The sequence below is a fragment of the Podarcis raffonei genome, chromosome 11 (genome assembly GCF_027172205.1).
Source record: "Podarcis raffonei isolate rPodRaf1 chromosome 11, rPodRaf1.pri, whole genome shotgun sequence".
Lineage (NCBI taxonomy): Eukaryota > Metazoa > Chordata > Lepidosauria > Squamata > Lacertidae > Podarcis > Podarcis raffonei.
In genome coordinates, this window is record NC_070612.1 from 26,278,599 (window position 1) to 26,294,959 (window position 16,361).

At 38.9% G+C, this 16,361-nt stretch overlaps 1 protein-coding gene across 8 annotated transcripts in view; it reads right to left on the bottom strand.

The window, feature by feature from the left end:
- Positions 1–16,361, bottom strand: part of ADAMTS6 (ADAM metallopeptidase with thrombospondin type 1 motif 6) — a 123,352-nt gene that overhangs the window by 44,081 nt on the left and 62,910 nt on the right. For 7 of the 8 annotated variants that reach the window (XM_053407867.1, XM_053407863.1, XM_053407865.1 and 4 more), the window contains one exon: positions 6,793–6,900. In XM_053407867.1, coding sequence (XP_053263842.1) covers positions 6,793–6,900 — 108 coding nt within the window. The remainder of the gene's footprint in view (positions 1–6,792; positions 6,901–16,361) is intronic. The other variant, XM_053407866.1, reaches the window with a different exon arrangement.

A 16,361-nucleotide genomic window follows, 5' to 3' on the forward strand; every position in this document is an offset into this window, starting at 1 on the left:
AATATCCTAAATGGTTCACAGCCTAGGTTCCAGGTGATTCTACCAAAGAAATTTCCTGTGTTCTTTTCAAGAGAGAATGAAGGTTTCTAAGCTACATGCCTCTCCACTCCAGTAGTTCCAAAATATATTTTTAAAAACCATAGTCAGAGCTCAAGGTCATTGCTAGTGGATCATCCAATTGTAAAAGGCATATTTAAGCTTAACTGTGATTGAATATATTTGTTATTGACATGCACTTTCTCTATGACAGCATTAAAGTACAGTACTAAAGAACAGTTCCCTGGGAGAGGGGAGAACAATAGTTGCTGGGACAGCACATCAACTGGGCCTTTGGTCTCTGGTAGCAGCAACGATGTATGTATCTTTTGCCTCTTGGAAGCAGGGTTGGCAATAAAACTACGGCCTGCTCAACCAAGTAGTAATTGTATGCTTATCCTCTTGCTATCCCCATAACTCTCCTCCTCACTGCAGCACAAAATATTCACAATTTTATTCATAAAATAAAAGTACACTGATTTTATTCACAAAATAAAAGTACACTGATTGCTATTATTTTACAAGAATACAAAATGTATTTATTGAGTCTTATTAATAAAAGACTAGAAGCCAGTGCCTTATCAAGCACTGGTTAAAAAGCAATTAAATAGCTAAGATGCTGTGTTCTTCCAACAGCCTTCCTTCATTTATTGACATTTGTACTAGAAAGAGAGGCTGGATGGCCTACAGCAGAATTGCTATTTCAAATTGCCACTTTCTAATGGTGGCTATCAACATTAGAACATCATTAATTAAATTTATATAAACACCCACAACTATATTCTGCTCTTCCTCCAAGGGTCTCAAGAGGTTTCCTCATTTTATCATCACAACAGCTCTGATGAGGTAGTTTTGAGACCAGCCCAACTGCTGACTGGGGACTTTAATGTTAGTCTCTGTTCTAGTCTGACATTTTATCCATGGTATAAACTGGTTCTTGATTGAGATACATAACATATGTGTAAAAAGGCCTGCAGGCATGATAGTCTTTTGTTCTTCATGAAGAATAAGCAAGAAAAAGGAAGATTAATTTAGGAATTTCCTAGCACAATGCACTTAATGAGGCAACACAACTAATAAAGCAAATCTCTGAAGACAGTTGAATATATTTCAATAGCTTAGTTTTCTCTGAGTTTCTGTGGCTTGAAAAGCTTTTGGATCATTTCCTATTGGAATAGTCAGTGCTTGGGAATTTCAAAATACAGTACAAGGCATTGGCTGAGAGTGGGGATGTGTGGTGCTGTCCAAGAGTGAGAACATAGGACTGTGGTTGGAGCCTAACCACTTCTCAGGTGGGTGCAAGAAATTGGAGGCTACAGTACAGTCTTTTGGTATGTACCCAGTGGATTGTTGGGACTGATAATTGTTGAGTGTAAGGGATTTGTGTGTATGTGTGGGTAAAAGTGTCCAGGTGTAGACTGACTGAGATACCGGGGTGTGTTTGTGGGCTTCAAATTTGTGTGGGTACTAAATGAGTGGAACCTTACTTTATGATTTTTCATCTGTTGTATTTAATTTAGTTGTTTGATGTCATTGTAAATCGCCTTTTTATGAAAAGCAATGCACAAATACTTGAAAGAAATAATAAATAATAATGCAATCTAAGCTGCATTCTTAACCCCACTTATATAGGAGTGAGTCCATAGAAATCAATAGAACTTACTTCTGAGTAGACATGGTTAGGATTACACTGCTAAGTAATATATGAAACTGTCTGAAACTATGAAGCCATAGAAAGAATATATTTTTATTCTTTTTTTTGTCCAGGGAACAAAAATGGAGAAAACATAAAATGTATGCAGTACTTGCTTTTCAAATTAAACTTTATTTACTATTTGGATAATATGAAATGTATTATTTATAAGTTTCTTATAAGCCATCCTCAGACATGAAGCTTCTGTTACTGATAAAGGTAGAAACTGAAACATTTAATAAGAACGTTTTAGCATATATAATAATTGTCAGTTACAGTTGGATTGTACCTATTTTAGTTCATCATCAACTGTCATCAAATGCTAACTCAGATTAATAGGCTACAATTTACTCTACTGATCTTGAGAAAGAGACCACAACTACAGTCTCATACTCAGGAGAAAAGTCAGATTGGCAGAGCTAAATGGATATATCCACATATATTAAATAATATTTGGATGGCATTAAATGGCTGGAGAATATCAGGTTTTGTCTGACAATGCAGACAAACTACTCATTTAATAACAGTTGTCAAAGATGAAAGGCTGGAAACAAGAGTGTAAGACTAGCCTGCTGGATCAAGCCAATGGCCCGTCTTGTCCAGCATCCTGTTCTCACAGTGGTCTCCCTGTGGGAAACCAGGGAGCAGAACATGAGTACAAGAGCACTCTCCTGTCCTGTGGTTTCCAGCAAATGCTATTCAGAAGCATTCCTACATCCAACTGTGGAGGTAGAGCATAACCATTGTGGCTAGTAGCTACCGCTATTTATAGGAATTCCAAACACCTGAATGAGTTAATATAACATTTTGCCCTGCCTAAGCAATACAGCAAGAAGCTAACAATTGAACCAGCCTATCAAGAGAGCGGACGCGGGTGGCACTGTGGGTTAAACTACAGAGCCTAGGACTTGCCGATCAGAAGGTCGCCAGTTCGAATCCCTGTGACGGGGTGAGCTCCCGTTGCTCAGTCCCTGCATAGGTAACTCTGGAGGGAAGGTAACGGCGTTTCTGTGCACTGCTCTGGTTCGCCAGAAGCGGCTTAGTCATGCTGGTCACATGACCCGGAAGCTGTATGCCGGCTCCCTCGGCCAATAAAGTGAGATGAGAGCCGCAACCCCAGAGTCGGCCACAACTGGACCTAATGGTCAGGGGTCCCTTTACCTTTACCTATCAAGAGAGCAGCTGCCAAGGTCAGCCTTAACATCTCTAAAGTAAGTATTAGAGTTCTATTGACTCCAAATTGCTCTACAATAGAATTAATTAATAAAAAATATTGGGCTCCTAAAGATGATCCTTATTTAGAGTTGATTCACAAAATCAGCTCACACTGTAATTATCATGCAATAAGTTTATTGCATATGACACCTCTCTCAATACTGATTGATAAAATTTTCAAACTAGCTTATGCCAACGTCACCTAGTAAGTTTTAGTGGTTTGAAAAGAAGCAGTCTATTAACCAATAGTTGCAAATCACGTGAAAAATATAGTTGGGTGAATCTATTCTCAGTTACTTCTTTCAGTGACAGTTTCAATTGTCTTTATGCATTGCATGCTAGTGCATTTACATTTTCCATTATTTAATAGGCCATCAGCCAGGAGGTGAGGGGAGAATTAGCAGAAAGCAAAATATGTGGGATACAGAGAAGAAAATACCAAAGGCTGTCAGAAAAGACCAGAAAGCAAATAGGAGAGCAGATGGCTAATGCAAGCTAGGAGAAAAATTGGCTGCCAGGAAATCATGAGCTTTAGACGCCCTAAAACTCTTAAGTGATCACTTAGGGTAAGACAGACAGTTTTGTGCTCACAAAAACTTCAACAATTAAGACACTTTAGCTTTAGCAGATGGCATTCAAGGAGTGTATAGTCTTTCTGGGCAGGATATATCCAAGAAAGTGTCTCTCCTCTCATTGAAGAAAGAAAATAATAAATTTATTTCAGCAGGTCATCTAAAAGTCTAAAAGCTAGTCTAAAAAATGCAATGTCATACAACTTGAAACTAGACTATATTTTTAAAATAATAATAATAATAGGAAATGCATGTTTTGTGTTTCAAACTGCTTATTAAAAAAAGCTACTTACCTGTGACAATTGTTCTGCAAGCGGCTTTCTGTGCTGCCACATGTCTGGGATGGCCCTGGCCAGACCACAGGTAGAACTTGGCAGAAAGCATCAGGCATGAGGAAGCACTAGTATTTTATCATCTCCCTTGCACAGTAGATGTCATGTAAGAAAGTAAGGCATAGAGCCAACACCTTCCCTCTCAGAGAGGATGTTGCTCCAAGCTGAGACAAGAAACAGACTAAGTCTTAACATGAAAAGAGGAGCAAAGGCAATTTCTTAGAGACCCCTGACATCCATAACCCTCTAGAGCAGATTTAAGGACAACACAGGAAACTGCATGGGGAAGGGGAAGATGGGTAAGTCCTACTTCCGCAAGTGAGATACCACAATTGAGACTCATCAGTAGAGAACAGCTTGAATAATAATTATGGGAAAGCAACATAATTTTCTTCTTTAACGACTCCAGTGATTCTAAGTTTAACAGACTCACAAACTAAAAGTTAACTGTAGCAGACTGTCAGGTGATGGTGAGCATACAAGAGATTGCTTCCCTAAGTCTTTTAACTACTTTCATTTGGACACCCAAAGTAATACTCCAGGTCTCTACAGAAGACCCAAATGAGCTTGCATATGTTGCACTCAGAGGGACTCAAAAATTTGCTTTGGATATCAAAGCAATTCTCAGTTGTTCTCAACAGTCACTTGGATACTCTCTATGTGGTGCTGGATCACTGGAACTTCCACAGGGTAAAAATGATTGTTCACCATGCAAATGTACATGCCACACAAATGAAGTACATGATACACAGAAAGGTAAAACTCATTAAAGGAAGAGAGTGCATTGCCCACTTGAATGAGAGTCTGGGCTAGGCAAGAGGACTGGCAAGGTATGCAATTAAGAGACTCCATTTAGTTAGAACTTTTGTTCTATAGTAAGGAACATACTTCTCTTGAAAAACTGTAGATCAGACAGAAATCCTATTCCTTTTCCAGCCAATGTGAGTGCTACAAGAAAGATAACCTAGTACAAAAACCAACATAAGTGGCAAGTAGAAAGCTGTTTGAAGGGTTTGCTAATGAGAGATGCTTAGTACAAGAAGGCAGTTCCATTGAAAAGTCCAGAAATGAGGCACAGGAATCAGGTTTGGCAGTTCTTTTAGAAAAATTTTCCACCATGGGTACATGCGTACTGTGGTACAGAATGCTGAAATAACCCCTCTAGCTGTCTTTGTAGAAGTCCAACATTCTGCTCTTCTTGAATGAGAGATGGTATAATGATAAACCTTGGAGAGGATTGAGTGCATAAATGACCAGATGGAAATAACCTGTACCTCTTTAAGTAGCTGGGATGAAAAGATCAAGTCATGGTTCTGGTATTCTCAGTATTTTCCCTCTTATTAGGAAATGAACAGTACACCTTTGCAAGGGAGAATTAATGTTGAAGAGCGAAGTCATGCACACTTCTAAGCAAGTTGTGGACTAACAATACTCTACACAATCTAGCTATTTAGCCAGATAAGAAGTTTCAATGTAGAAATATCAGTTAGCTTTTTCTCATTCTCAAAAAGATTTTAAGGAAGATATCAATCTTTCCCCAAATTAAAACTGGTGGTAGCAGGCTATAGGTATAGGTGTAAGCTACCATTACAGTAATGGATGCAGATAAATAGGTTTGAAGAAGAGTAAGGCAAGATACTCACCATACAGAATCTGTTCTATAGTGATGAATGCAGTGCAGATCTCTGATGTTTTTGAGCAGTATCTACTCCCAAGGCAGGTGGAACAACAAATTTGTATTAGTAGCCAAAGTCTTACACATGTTCTCCACTCACTAAGAACAGTAAGTAACACCAAAGAAAGCTTGAGCAAGAATTCCTTCAGGAATTGGAGAGTTCTGTAGAATTATGGGAGCCAATCTAATCTTAACAGCTGGACAACAGCATATTGTGCTTGTACTGAATATATACAGTAAGTATATGAAAGCAGAAAAGTATGTTAATACTGCAATATTCCAGTGTAGAGTCTCTGAGGACTCTACATGCAAGAGTAATAGGAACCACAATGTGGCCAGAAATCTCTGAGGTTCAAAGAGTCAGTTTCACTGAGGTGCTTTAAAACCCACTTCCCTTCTGAGGTTTTGGGCTAGATAGATCTGGATCTTCTTCACTAAATTCAGAAGGAATGCCTAAGCCCTGCAGAATATCCTCTCCAACAATTCAATGTTCACAACCAGCTGTAGAGGAATATGAAATTATTATTTTGGTTAACACAAATGTGGGAAAAGAGGATGAGCAACTCTGGATTATGATAATTATCCTGGGCAATACGATCTGTCAGTTCTAGGAATGCATATTTATACCTGCCCCCCACCATTGCCATTTTACTAGTTCTGATGCAGAGATAGCCTTAAGGTATTCACTAATTCCAAGTTCAAATCTGAGGCAGGATCTGTTGGCCACTGAGCTCTTCTCTCATGCTCAGTATGTCAGAAATGCTTACAAGAGTTTTATAGGAGTACAGCACAGAAGAAGAAAAAGTGAAGGGAAATAACCTGAACCAACAAAACCAAATGCAGCATAAGAAGTTAAGGGAAAAGATCTTCATAATTGTTTCCTTAATTTCTTACGTTGTGTTAAAACAATAGTGTTTCTGGAGCAAGTGCAAAGGGAGGAGGCTAGAGCTGCCCAAGAAATTTCTAGATAGTTCTACCTGTGGCTTCTACAGACACATTTCCATATATGGGGTAGCACAGCGAGACCACAACAAAGAATCCTAAGCACTACTACTAAAAATGCTTTTTAAAAAATAAAATCCTAAGTTTTGTGGCTTTGTTAATTATTGTATGTTCAGTTACAGAATAAATTAAGCTTTTCATTCTGGAAACTCTTATACAAACATTTAATTGTTATCTCTTTTTAGTTATCTCAGCATACATTTCTGGGTCTTGCACAACCTGGAAACAATTGCATGATAACTTGAATTTAAAGTCATTCCAACTCACCCCCTTTTCAATGCTCCCAGTCTGGCAAAGGGTGCCCTCAGCTGCTGGAATACTGTTGGTAACACAGCGGTTACTTTTGCTGAGACACCAAAGCTCTCTACACACTTCCTGGGAAAGAAGGCAGAAGCAAGTTGTTCAGAATAACTGAATAAAATTGGTTCAAATGCTCCTTAACACACAAATTGTCCTCAAAATGCATTGCTCTCTCTCCATAGAAAGAAACAGGCTGAAATATATTTGAGAATATTCATTAATATGGACCAATTCACATCAGCTTCCTATAAAACAGAGTTATTGTAAATTAAATCCTGATTTGATTTACCACATAATAAAACTGTCTGAATCATTTACCATAAGCCTCATTAACATAACACACAATGACTTGTGTGACTTGGCCTTGAATATTCTGTCATCAAAGTCTGAAACTATCAATATAAATCTGGAACTGTGTACACAGTTACTCTTTCTTCCAGGGGCACCGTTTGCATGTTCCTAATGCAGATTCTTTAGAAGAGCAGGAAACTCCCATTTTAGTGGAGTGGCAATGAGATTGTCTACTGCCTAGCTGCCTAGCTACAACAGCTAGGCAATGAAGGGTTTTTAGCGCACGAGATACAGAAACCACCCACTTTCCTCTCAACTATGCAGAGCCTTTCCCACCACTAGATAAATATTTAATTCCTTTTACCTTGACAGTCTGGGCACTGTCTTCAACCTCAGCAGATGAAGACTAAACTTTCCCAGTCTCCCTATGTACAAATCCCCTTTACTCACCATACATAAATTATTAGTAATCACACTAGGGTAGAATGTCTGGTATAACAGCTTGGATCCTACAGCATTGTGCAAAGAAAGTGAAACATCCTCCTTTCAGAGCACAGTGCTGAGGAGGGGAAAACATTCTGCGGGATTTGCATCCTGTCAGAATCATTCTTACTGACCTTTTGCTGCAGATTTCCCCCAGGAAGCTCAGAGGTACTGCAGAATCTTCCCACACTAACATATCAGGGGAAAAACAAAACAGAACCCCCACTGATGACATTCACTTTCCACTGTGGCTCCAGCAATAAACCTATGAAAAACCTACTGTGAAGACCTGCAAGCATGATCAGTCATCCTGGAATAACAACTCCTCAATTCACTTCAGGCTCTGATTTATTAATGCAATCAAAGAGTTGAAAGGGAATCCACACCACATGAAAATATAAGGGGCTGCTGACTATAGCTGCCATTTGTTCATCTTGCAGGCCTCCTCTGCTTTTAACATCTACATAACAGGCAGAAAATTTGACAGATGTGTCATTTCCCATATGTGAATGCAATGTTGGAGAAACATTCTTCTGCTGATTTTTTGCAATCATGCAAATGTTTAAAAGTATAGCAGCCTTTTCAGGAAAAAGGTAGTGACCTTATATTGACTCATCTCTTTCTTGCCAGGATAAGTGATAATTAAACCAAAGCAGGGTTTAAATCTATGATAGATGGAGTTCATCGTTCCACACACAAGCAAGGTAGTCAGGAAATGTGTGTGGCAAAATATTGCACACTTTATAATACATTTCCATTCAGCAGTAACTCCCACTAAGTGGATATTACTCCTTGGTAAGAGGTTATAGTATTGCAGCCTTAGAGTCCTTATACTTGTAGACCTGAGTCTGCAGTAACAAGAAACTAAATACACGTTGTGTAACCAAGTCCTAAATTGTTTCCATCAAAGAGTTTACCAAAAAATACTACCACTGAACTTTTGAAACATAGTATGCATTGTGCCTATTAAAAGTAATATTATATTTGCTGATGTATGTACTCTTCTGTTCTCACCCAATTGAGTAACGTGAAGGAAAACTGTAGCATTCTTTTCCACACACAAAAATGAATTCAAAGCACACAGTTCCTTTTTATGCCTGCACAAGCTAGATCAGTAACCTCCCACCATTTGTCCAAGGAGCTTGGAATGGGGTATACGATTCCCAAATGGTTCTCATTTCAATCCTGACCAGGGTCAAACCTGGATATGGACCTATATCAGGGACCACCAGACTATTCCTTGGTAAACTGATGACTGAAATGTCTAGCAACTGAGAATAGTTAACCCCTTTTGTAATAATATTCTAGAGAATCTAGTTGATTTTAGTTCTTTGCTACAACATTGTAGGAAATCTTTGAGAAACCACTTTCTACATCCTTCGCCAAACCTTTATTAGACATTACAAGTATAGGCTGTCACATCCATATATAAAAATTTAAAATATATACAAATAAACAGCCATGTAAAATATGTAATAACGGGGATTTTCATTGGGATTTCTTCCTGCTAAATAGTGCCATTCACCACTCTAAGAGATACTATTGACAAAAACTCAGCCACCCTTGCAGTAACTTCCGAGTTAATGTCAGACAGAATCTGATATCTTCGTTGTGCTGTGATGTTAGACTACCCAAAAAAAGAGGATAGCATGCATTTGCATAGCTGTTTGTACAATGGACAGTGGAAATGAATATGTTCTACACTGTCTGGCACATTCAAAGAACATCCTCAATGTCTATCATTTCTGGAGATGTTTAAACATGGACATGCCAATCTCAAGACTCGACCATGCAAGTAGGAACAACCACTGTAATGCTGTCCCTGTAGCAGCCATCTTGAACAGGTGTTCCGATATCAAAAGCCGCTGTGAGACGAAGAATAACAGGGCCACCCTACTTGCATGGTCGAGTCTTGAGAATGGCATGTTCATCCCAATGACATGCTACAGGGTTTTGCAGGACACAATTTTGTCCCCAATGCTATTTAACATCTACATGAAGCTGTTGGCAGTGGTCATTAGGAGTTTGGGGGCATGGTGTTTTCAGTATGCTGAAGACACACATCTCTATTTCTCCATAACATCTGAATCAGGAATAGCAGGGCAAGCTCTGTACCAGTGCCTGAATAGTGGACTGGGTAAAAGCTAATATACTAAGTCTGAATTTTGGGAAGATGGCGGCTTTGTGAGTAGGTGGCTCCCATTATTTATTACATTTCTACCCCAACTTTTTTTCCCCAAGGAGATATACATTGTTTTCCCCCTCCTCATTTAATTCCCACAACAACCCTGTGAAGTAGGCCAGGCAGTGACTGGTGCAAGGTCACCCAGTAAGCTTCATGGCTGAGTGTAGATTTGAACCCTGGCCTCCCCAAGACCTAGTCCAACACTAACCACTACACCACATTCACTCTCTTCCTAGTCCAGAAGCTAGGCCAGCTGCCTTTTCTGAAGAAATAGGTACATAGCCTGTGTTACTCCTTGATAAATCTTTAAGTCATCAGATGCCAAAAGTGATTTGTGTCGCTAGCACACAAATGGCCCTATAGGTAGCCTTTTAGTCGCTCTGTCTGGTACACCAACTATCTGGATCAGAACAGCCTGGCCACTGTAATCCACTAATTGATAACCTCATGACTGGGTTACTGTAATGCGCTTTATAGGGATGCGGGTGGCGCTGTGGTCTAAATCACAGAGCCTAGGGCTTGCCGGTCAGAAGGTCGGCGGCTTGAATCCCCGCGACGGGGTGAGCTTCCATTGCTCGGTCCCAGCTCCTGCCAACCTAGCAGTTCGAAAGCACGTCAAAGTGCAAGTAGGTAAATAGGTACCGCTCCAGCGGGAAGGTAAACGGCGTTTCCGTGTGCTGCTCTGGTTCACCAGAAGCGGCTTAGTCATGCTGGCCACAGCCGAGCTGTACGCTGGCTCCCTTGGCCAATAAAGCGAGATGAGCGCCGCAACCCTGGAGTCATCCACAACTGGACTTAATGGTCAGGGGTCCCTTTACCTTTTGATGCGCTTTATGTGGGGCTACCCCAGGGCAAAGACCAGAAGAATTGTCTATAGTAGATAGTAGTGTTTAGCTTTGTTTAGAGACAATAAACACTTTGTTACTTTGTGTGGGAGAGTTTTCCCCTTAACACCAGGGAAGAAGCAGTTCTGCTGGGAGCAGGAAATTTCTGAAGTCTCTACTGATGTTCCACATACTCTGCCGATACATCACACTGGTTGAAGTGTGATGAACGGCCAAGTGACTTCCACAGGTCACCAACACAAGATATTATAAGGACCACCTGAACCCTTATTTCCCACATCAATATGTGGGATATATCCTTATATCCAACATCAGAAGAAGCATGGTTCATTGTCTCCCATATCTCAGAAGTACAACTGGCCTCAACGATTTACTGTTGCCACTCCCACACTGTAGAAAGCTCTACCAGCAGACTCATCAAGCACCTTTCCTGTTTAGACATCTATTGAAGGCTTCTCATCTAATACAGTGTGATATATACATTGTACTTTTACGATTCTGTCATTCTTCCCCTGCTCCCAATTTTGTGTCTTCTAATTCAGTGTCAAACACTTTTATGCTAATTTGTTTAATATCATTTGTAAGTTGTTTCTCTCTCTGCTGAGTTTTTACTGTTCAATACAGTCTTAAAAGGAATTACATTGTGTGGTACAATAATTTGCATAAAATATTGTATTGAAAGCACAGAAGAAAGTGAAAAAGTTGCCTAGAAGTCTGATATTTACATTTTCATTATAATTTTTAAGACTAATATTGAAATAAAAATTATGGCTGTATTCACAGGGGTGTAATTAGGGGTTGGCTAGACTGGCCACTGCCAAGGGGGCAGGCCCAAGGGGGCACAAAAACCATATCTCTCCACTCTGGCTTGGAGTGGCTAGGAGCAAGCCTGCCCAATCTGCATGCTCCTTGGGCTGTTCCTCCACTGCTGTGCCAAGGGCGCAAGGGAGCCTGGACACACCTTTGTTTCAACGTACTTTACTTAAACATAATTTTATGAAAATGATGTATAGGTGGTATTTAACACCAGTAAAATTGGCAAAAATGTACGAAACAAGGGAAAATAAGTGTTGGAAATGTAAAGAAATGGGAAATAAATGTTTAAATGGGATACATGACACCTTTTAGTAAGATTTTCAAATTTAAAAGTTAAAAAATTTAAAAGTTAAAAAATTCTTTCTCTTTTCATTTTGATCTTGGAGTCTTCTGAACAGTTTTGTTTTAACCTTCTTAATTTAACTGATGGCTATGCAGAAAACTTTATTGGCAGCAAAAACTAAGTCACAATTCATTATTCTGTATAAAAAGAGTAAGTTACTTTTACATTTTAAACCAATTACCATTTGGAAGTTTTCTTTTATAAAGATATAAATAAATAATATGTGCTTTCTAATTTATAGACAAGTTCAATATTAAAACTGTAGTTTGCCCTTTCCCCCTTGACTATGCATTTTCATTCCTATTATTGTATCAGTAACACCTTGGAACAAATGTTTCCAATAATCTAGTGTGAAAATCACGTGAGAACACTGGCCTAGAAAGATCATACCCAGAGTCAGTATCAGCAAGGATGCTTATGTTTTTGAATTAATATTAGTTGACCCAATAATCCCAATTCCAGGTTCTTTTGTTTTATTTTTTGGCATCCAATGAGTGTTAAGTATAAATTCATTCCCCAACTTCAAATAGTTCTTAATATTACTTTCTGAATAACATAGTGCAAAACCTGCACTAGGTAAGAGAAGCAAGATCTGAAACCTAATAAATCAGTTCAAAATCAGCACCTGCATTTTTATTACTTAAAAGCGAACAGTTCTCTGAAAAATATGGGCAACTATAGTAAAAACATAAACTGAAGCTGTGGCCTTTCACAAGATCAAGACAAGATAGATGACAACCTGTAACGGTGTATCTTAGGGCTCCATGACTTCAGTTTGGAATTCGGATGCTTGTATTTGCAGTAAATTAAAGAAAGCTGAACCCATCTAGAGAAAAAAAACAGCAAATCAAATTATCTTCCTTTTGCCTATATGTTATATATGATGGAGCCTTTTTTCTGTATGTCATGCAGAATTAAACATATAGGCATCTTGAAAATATACATCTAAATGATCCTGAATAATAATAAAAGAACAACACACCTTAGTGTAAATTTAAATGCACGAAGATCAACATGCTGCGATGTTTCCAAAATATAATCTAATCTAAATTTAAAAAATTATACAAAATAATATTTTTAATATTCACAATACTGAGAAAAATAAGATGAAAATACATTGATAAACACATTGTAATGAATTTAGAATTTTACTGTAATATAAATTCTATTTATATTGAAATATCTCAACACATAATTCCTTCAGCGTGTGATAATAGATAATATGCTGCACCTCTTGATGAGCATTTGTTAAAACAGAGCTTAGATTCTGATTTCCAATTCAGAGCTGCATAAATGTCCAGCTATAATATTTCCACCCTCATTTTGTTCATACTTTTATCATGTTTATATGAGGGTGAGTATTAGATATGTATGAACCACAGAAGGTTCAACATGTTTGATTAGGTTCAGATAAGCACCCAAAAATTACAAATCTTAATGCTCCATTTTCAGAAATGCTCATTATGAAGCGGTGCAGCATGTTATCAATTCATACATGCTGAAGAAATTATAGTAACTTAAACTCCTATTGTATAGTATATTATATTCTCATCTTATTTTCCTAAATATTGGGTGCTTATCTGAACTTTACCAAATCTATGAACCTCCCACCTATCACCTGTAAAAGATACTTTTCCTTTCAAATCCACAGCCCATGTCCCACTTGCCAACTAGCATCTGAACCTTCTACTGCATTGTCAGCCACTATTCCTTCCACTTGACTCTTACTGGAATCAAAACCAATATCAAAATTTCAAAGGCTCTGTTCCAGACTCTCATTGCAACTATGTATTGGTGCTTTTAAAGATAGCTAAGATAGAAAGAAGTGTGCATTAACAATGCCTTAGCAACAGCCTGAAAGATCAGGGTTAGAAGATGAATAGCAAAGTTGAAAAGAAAGAGACTACTAGGCATCAGAAAAGAGAACTCAACATGTGGATCTCAAGTAAACCAATCATTTAGTTGGAACATACTTCAGAAATAAACCAGATGGCCCATAATCTTCTGGCTATTTAAAGAATAAACTGGCAAACCTTTTCTCAAGAAAAGCCCAAGGCACCTCTAGATAGAGGCAACCTATGCAAAAACCTGTATTACCAAAAGAGAAATAGCTCTATAAGCTTTGTTTACAAAATGCATTACTTTAAAATGTGTCCTTTTGGCCAGAGACTGGGTGATTCAGAACCATGGATCCAGTTTGTCACTCTGCACCTGACTCCTATACTCTTGCACTGCAATATCAGTGTTTATAGAAGCATTTAAACACTGAAGCAATTATTGACAATAGTGCAGCACCTGAAGCAGTTGGAGTATACAATTAAGATAGATGCCCCACCACTCACTGGATTTAAATTGTTCACAAGACTACAGTCGTACCTCGAAAGTTGAACAGAATCTGTTCCAGAAGTCTGTTTGACTTCCAAAACGTTTGGAAACCAAAGCACGGCTTCTGATTGGCTGCAGGAAGCTACTGTAGCCAACTGGAAGCTGCGGAAGCCCTGTTGGATGTTCAGCTTCCAAAAATAGTTCACAATCACTTCCAGGTTTGCAGTATTCAGGAGCCAAAACATTCAAGAACCAAGCTGTTCAGAAACCAAGGTACAACTGTATAGTATTCTGCAACAGACATTACTGTACTGATGAATACTGCATTTCCCTTTCAATTTCTAAGCACAGTAAACAGAGAATTAAGACACGGAAGGACAGGAATATCTCTGCTTGTCTGTTGTATCCCACTGTTTTCAGAACATTTTCCTTATTGCTAATTATGTGAAGTACTCTTTCAGTCTTAACATGCACCTCAATTGATGGGCTTCACATGTTTTCTTCACTTCAGAAGCAATCACTTCAGAAGCAATGGCTGGCATTTAATTAAACTTTACTCAGAGTAGACTCATTGGGACTAATGAGCATGACTAAGTTAAGCCCGTTAATTTCAATAGTTAAGTCCATTAACTCTGGGTAAATCTTAGTTGAATACTACCGTTTTACAATTTAAAAAAATTGTCAATTGTGCATCGAGGGACTCAAAAGACCCATCTTTTGGCATTAGTGTACAAGCAGAAAGAGAATAGATGCTATTCATGGATTTCAGAACATGTAAGCATATACAAATATACATTTGAAGCTAATATCAACTTTCTACCAGTGGTCTATAACAGGTAGACTAATAGTAGTACAAAATACTAATTATCTAGGATCCAATACCAACTCAGCACTAGCAGAAAGTAGCAGAAAGTTTGAGAAAGTCTACTAGCCTATGAATTGTTAATGAATTTATTTTCTCCCAAGTACCAATTCCTATTGACTTGCTTGCTCTTGCTGCTTTACTACAGTATAAGGGTTGGATATTTTTTAAAAACACATTGCAGCAACTGAAGACACTTCCTGCAAGCTGTTTTTACTCCACTGGAGAAAATATACAAATACCACCACTAGGGAAAATGTACAAAATATAAGATCATAAAAGAGTCAGTTGAATCAGGCCAGTGGCCCATCTAGTACAGCATTCTGTTCTCACCATGGTCACCCAGATGAATATGGACCTGAGGGCAACAGCACATTCCCCATCTGTAGTTTCCAGCAGCTGGTATTCAGAAGCATACCACCTCTAGCAGGGGAGGTGGAACAAATCCATCAGGGTTAGTAACTGTCAACAGACTCTCCCAGATCATGCCTTGTCTCTGCAGGCCACACACTTCCCACCAGGCTATTCTGCTCACCAATCCCGTTCGATGTCCAACTTGAGTGTTTTTGTATGTGCCATTGAAATGTGATAATGCCTCTTGCTTGCCTGAAGAGATGTATGTGGTGTGTGTGTGTGTGTGTGTGTGTGTGTGTGTAAACCTCTGGCGTGTGTGATTGGAATGTAGACTACTGTACAACTGACTCACAACCATTATTCATTCACTTTTGCTTCTCGACCGGGCCACTTTTGGCTCTAGCTCTATGAGGCATGCAGCTCTCAAAATGCTGCCCATAGGGGAATAGAGCCTTCAGGCTGAAAAAGGTTCCCCACCCCTTCCATAGACTAAAGGTAGAATCCGCTGCTTTGCAACAGAACCACAGAACCACACGTAACGCCCTAAAACCTCTGCCAAAGTGGTCCACAAGATCACAAGGACTCGCAGGTGGGCAGAATGGCTCGGAAACTCCTATGCATCATCAAAGAATCTTAGTCCACAATTCTTTGGAGCCCACCCATTAAACAAAGCTACACAATGTTGTCAACACAACAATGAATAAATGAGAAGAGGCTAAAGAAAAGTATGATTTGCTCGCTCAACAGCAACATACACACTACCAATTCCCCAGCACAAATCAAGCATAATATACCTTATGTTGATACATCATTTAGTAAAAAGAAATGTCTTCAAACCTTCTGATACAGAATGCACTCTAAAAATGTGATGACTATATACAGAGAAAAGAATGAAGGAGAGTACCAAAGCATGTGCACTGGATATAAAGAGATTGGGAGGGGAGAGAAGAGGGGGAGGAGCGGGAGCTTAAAGAGAAACAATAAAGGCCTTTGCTGAGAAATCAAGAATGAGAGACCTAACCAGCCAGCCAA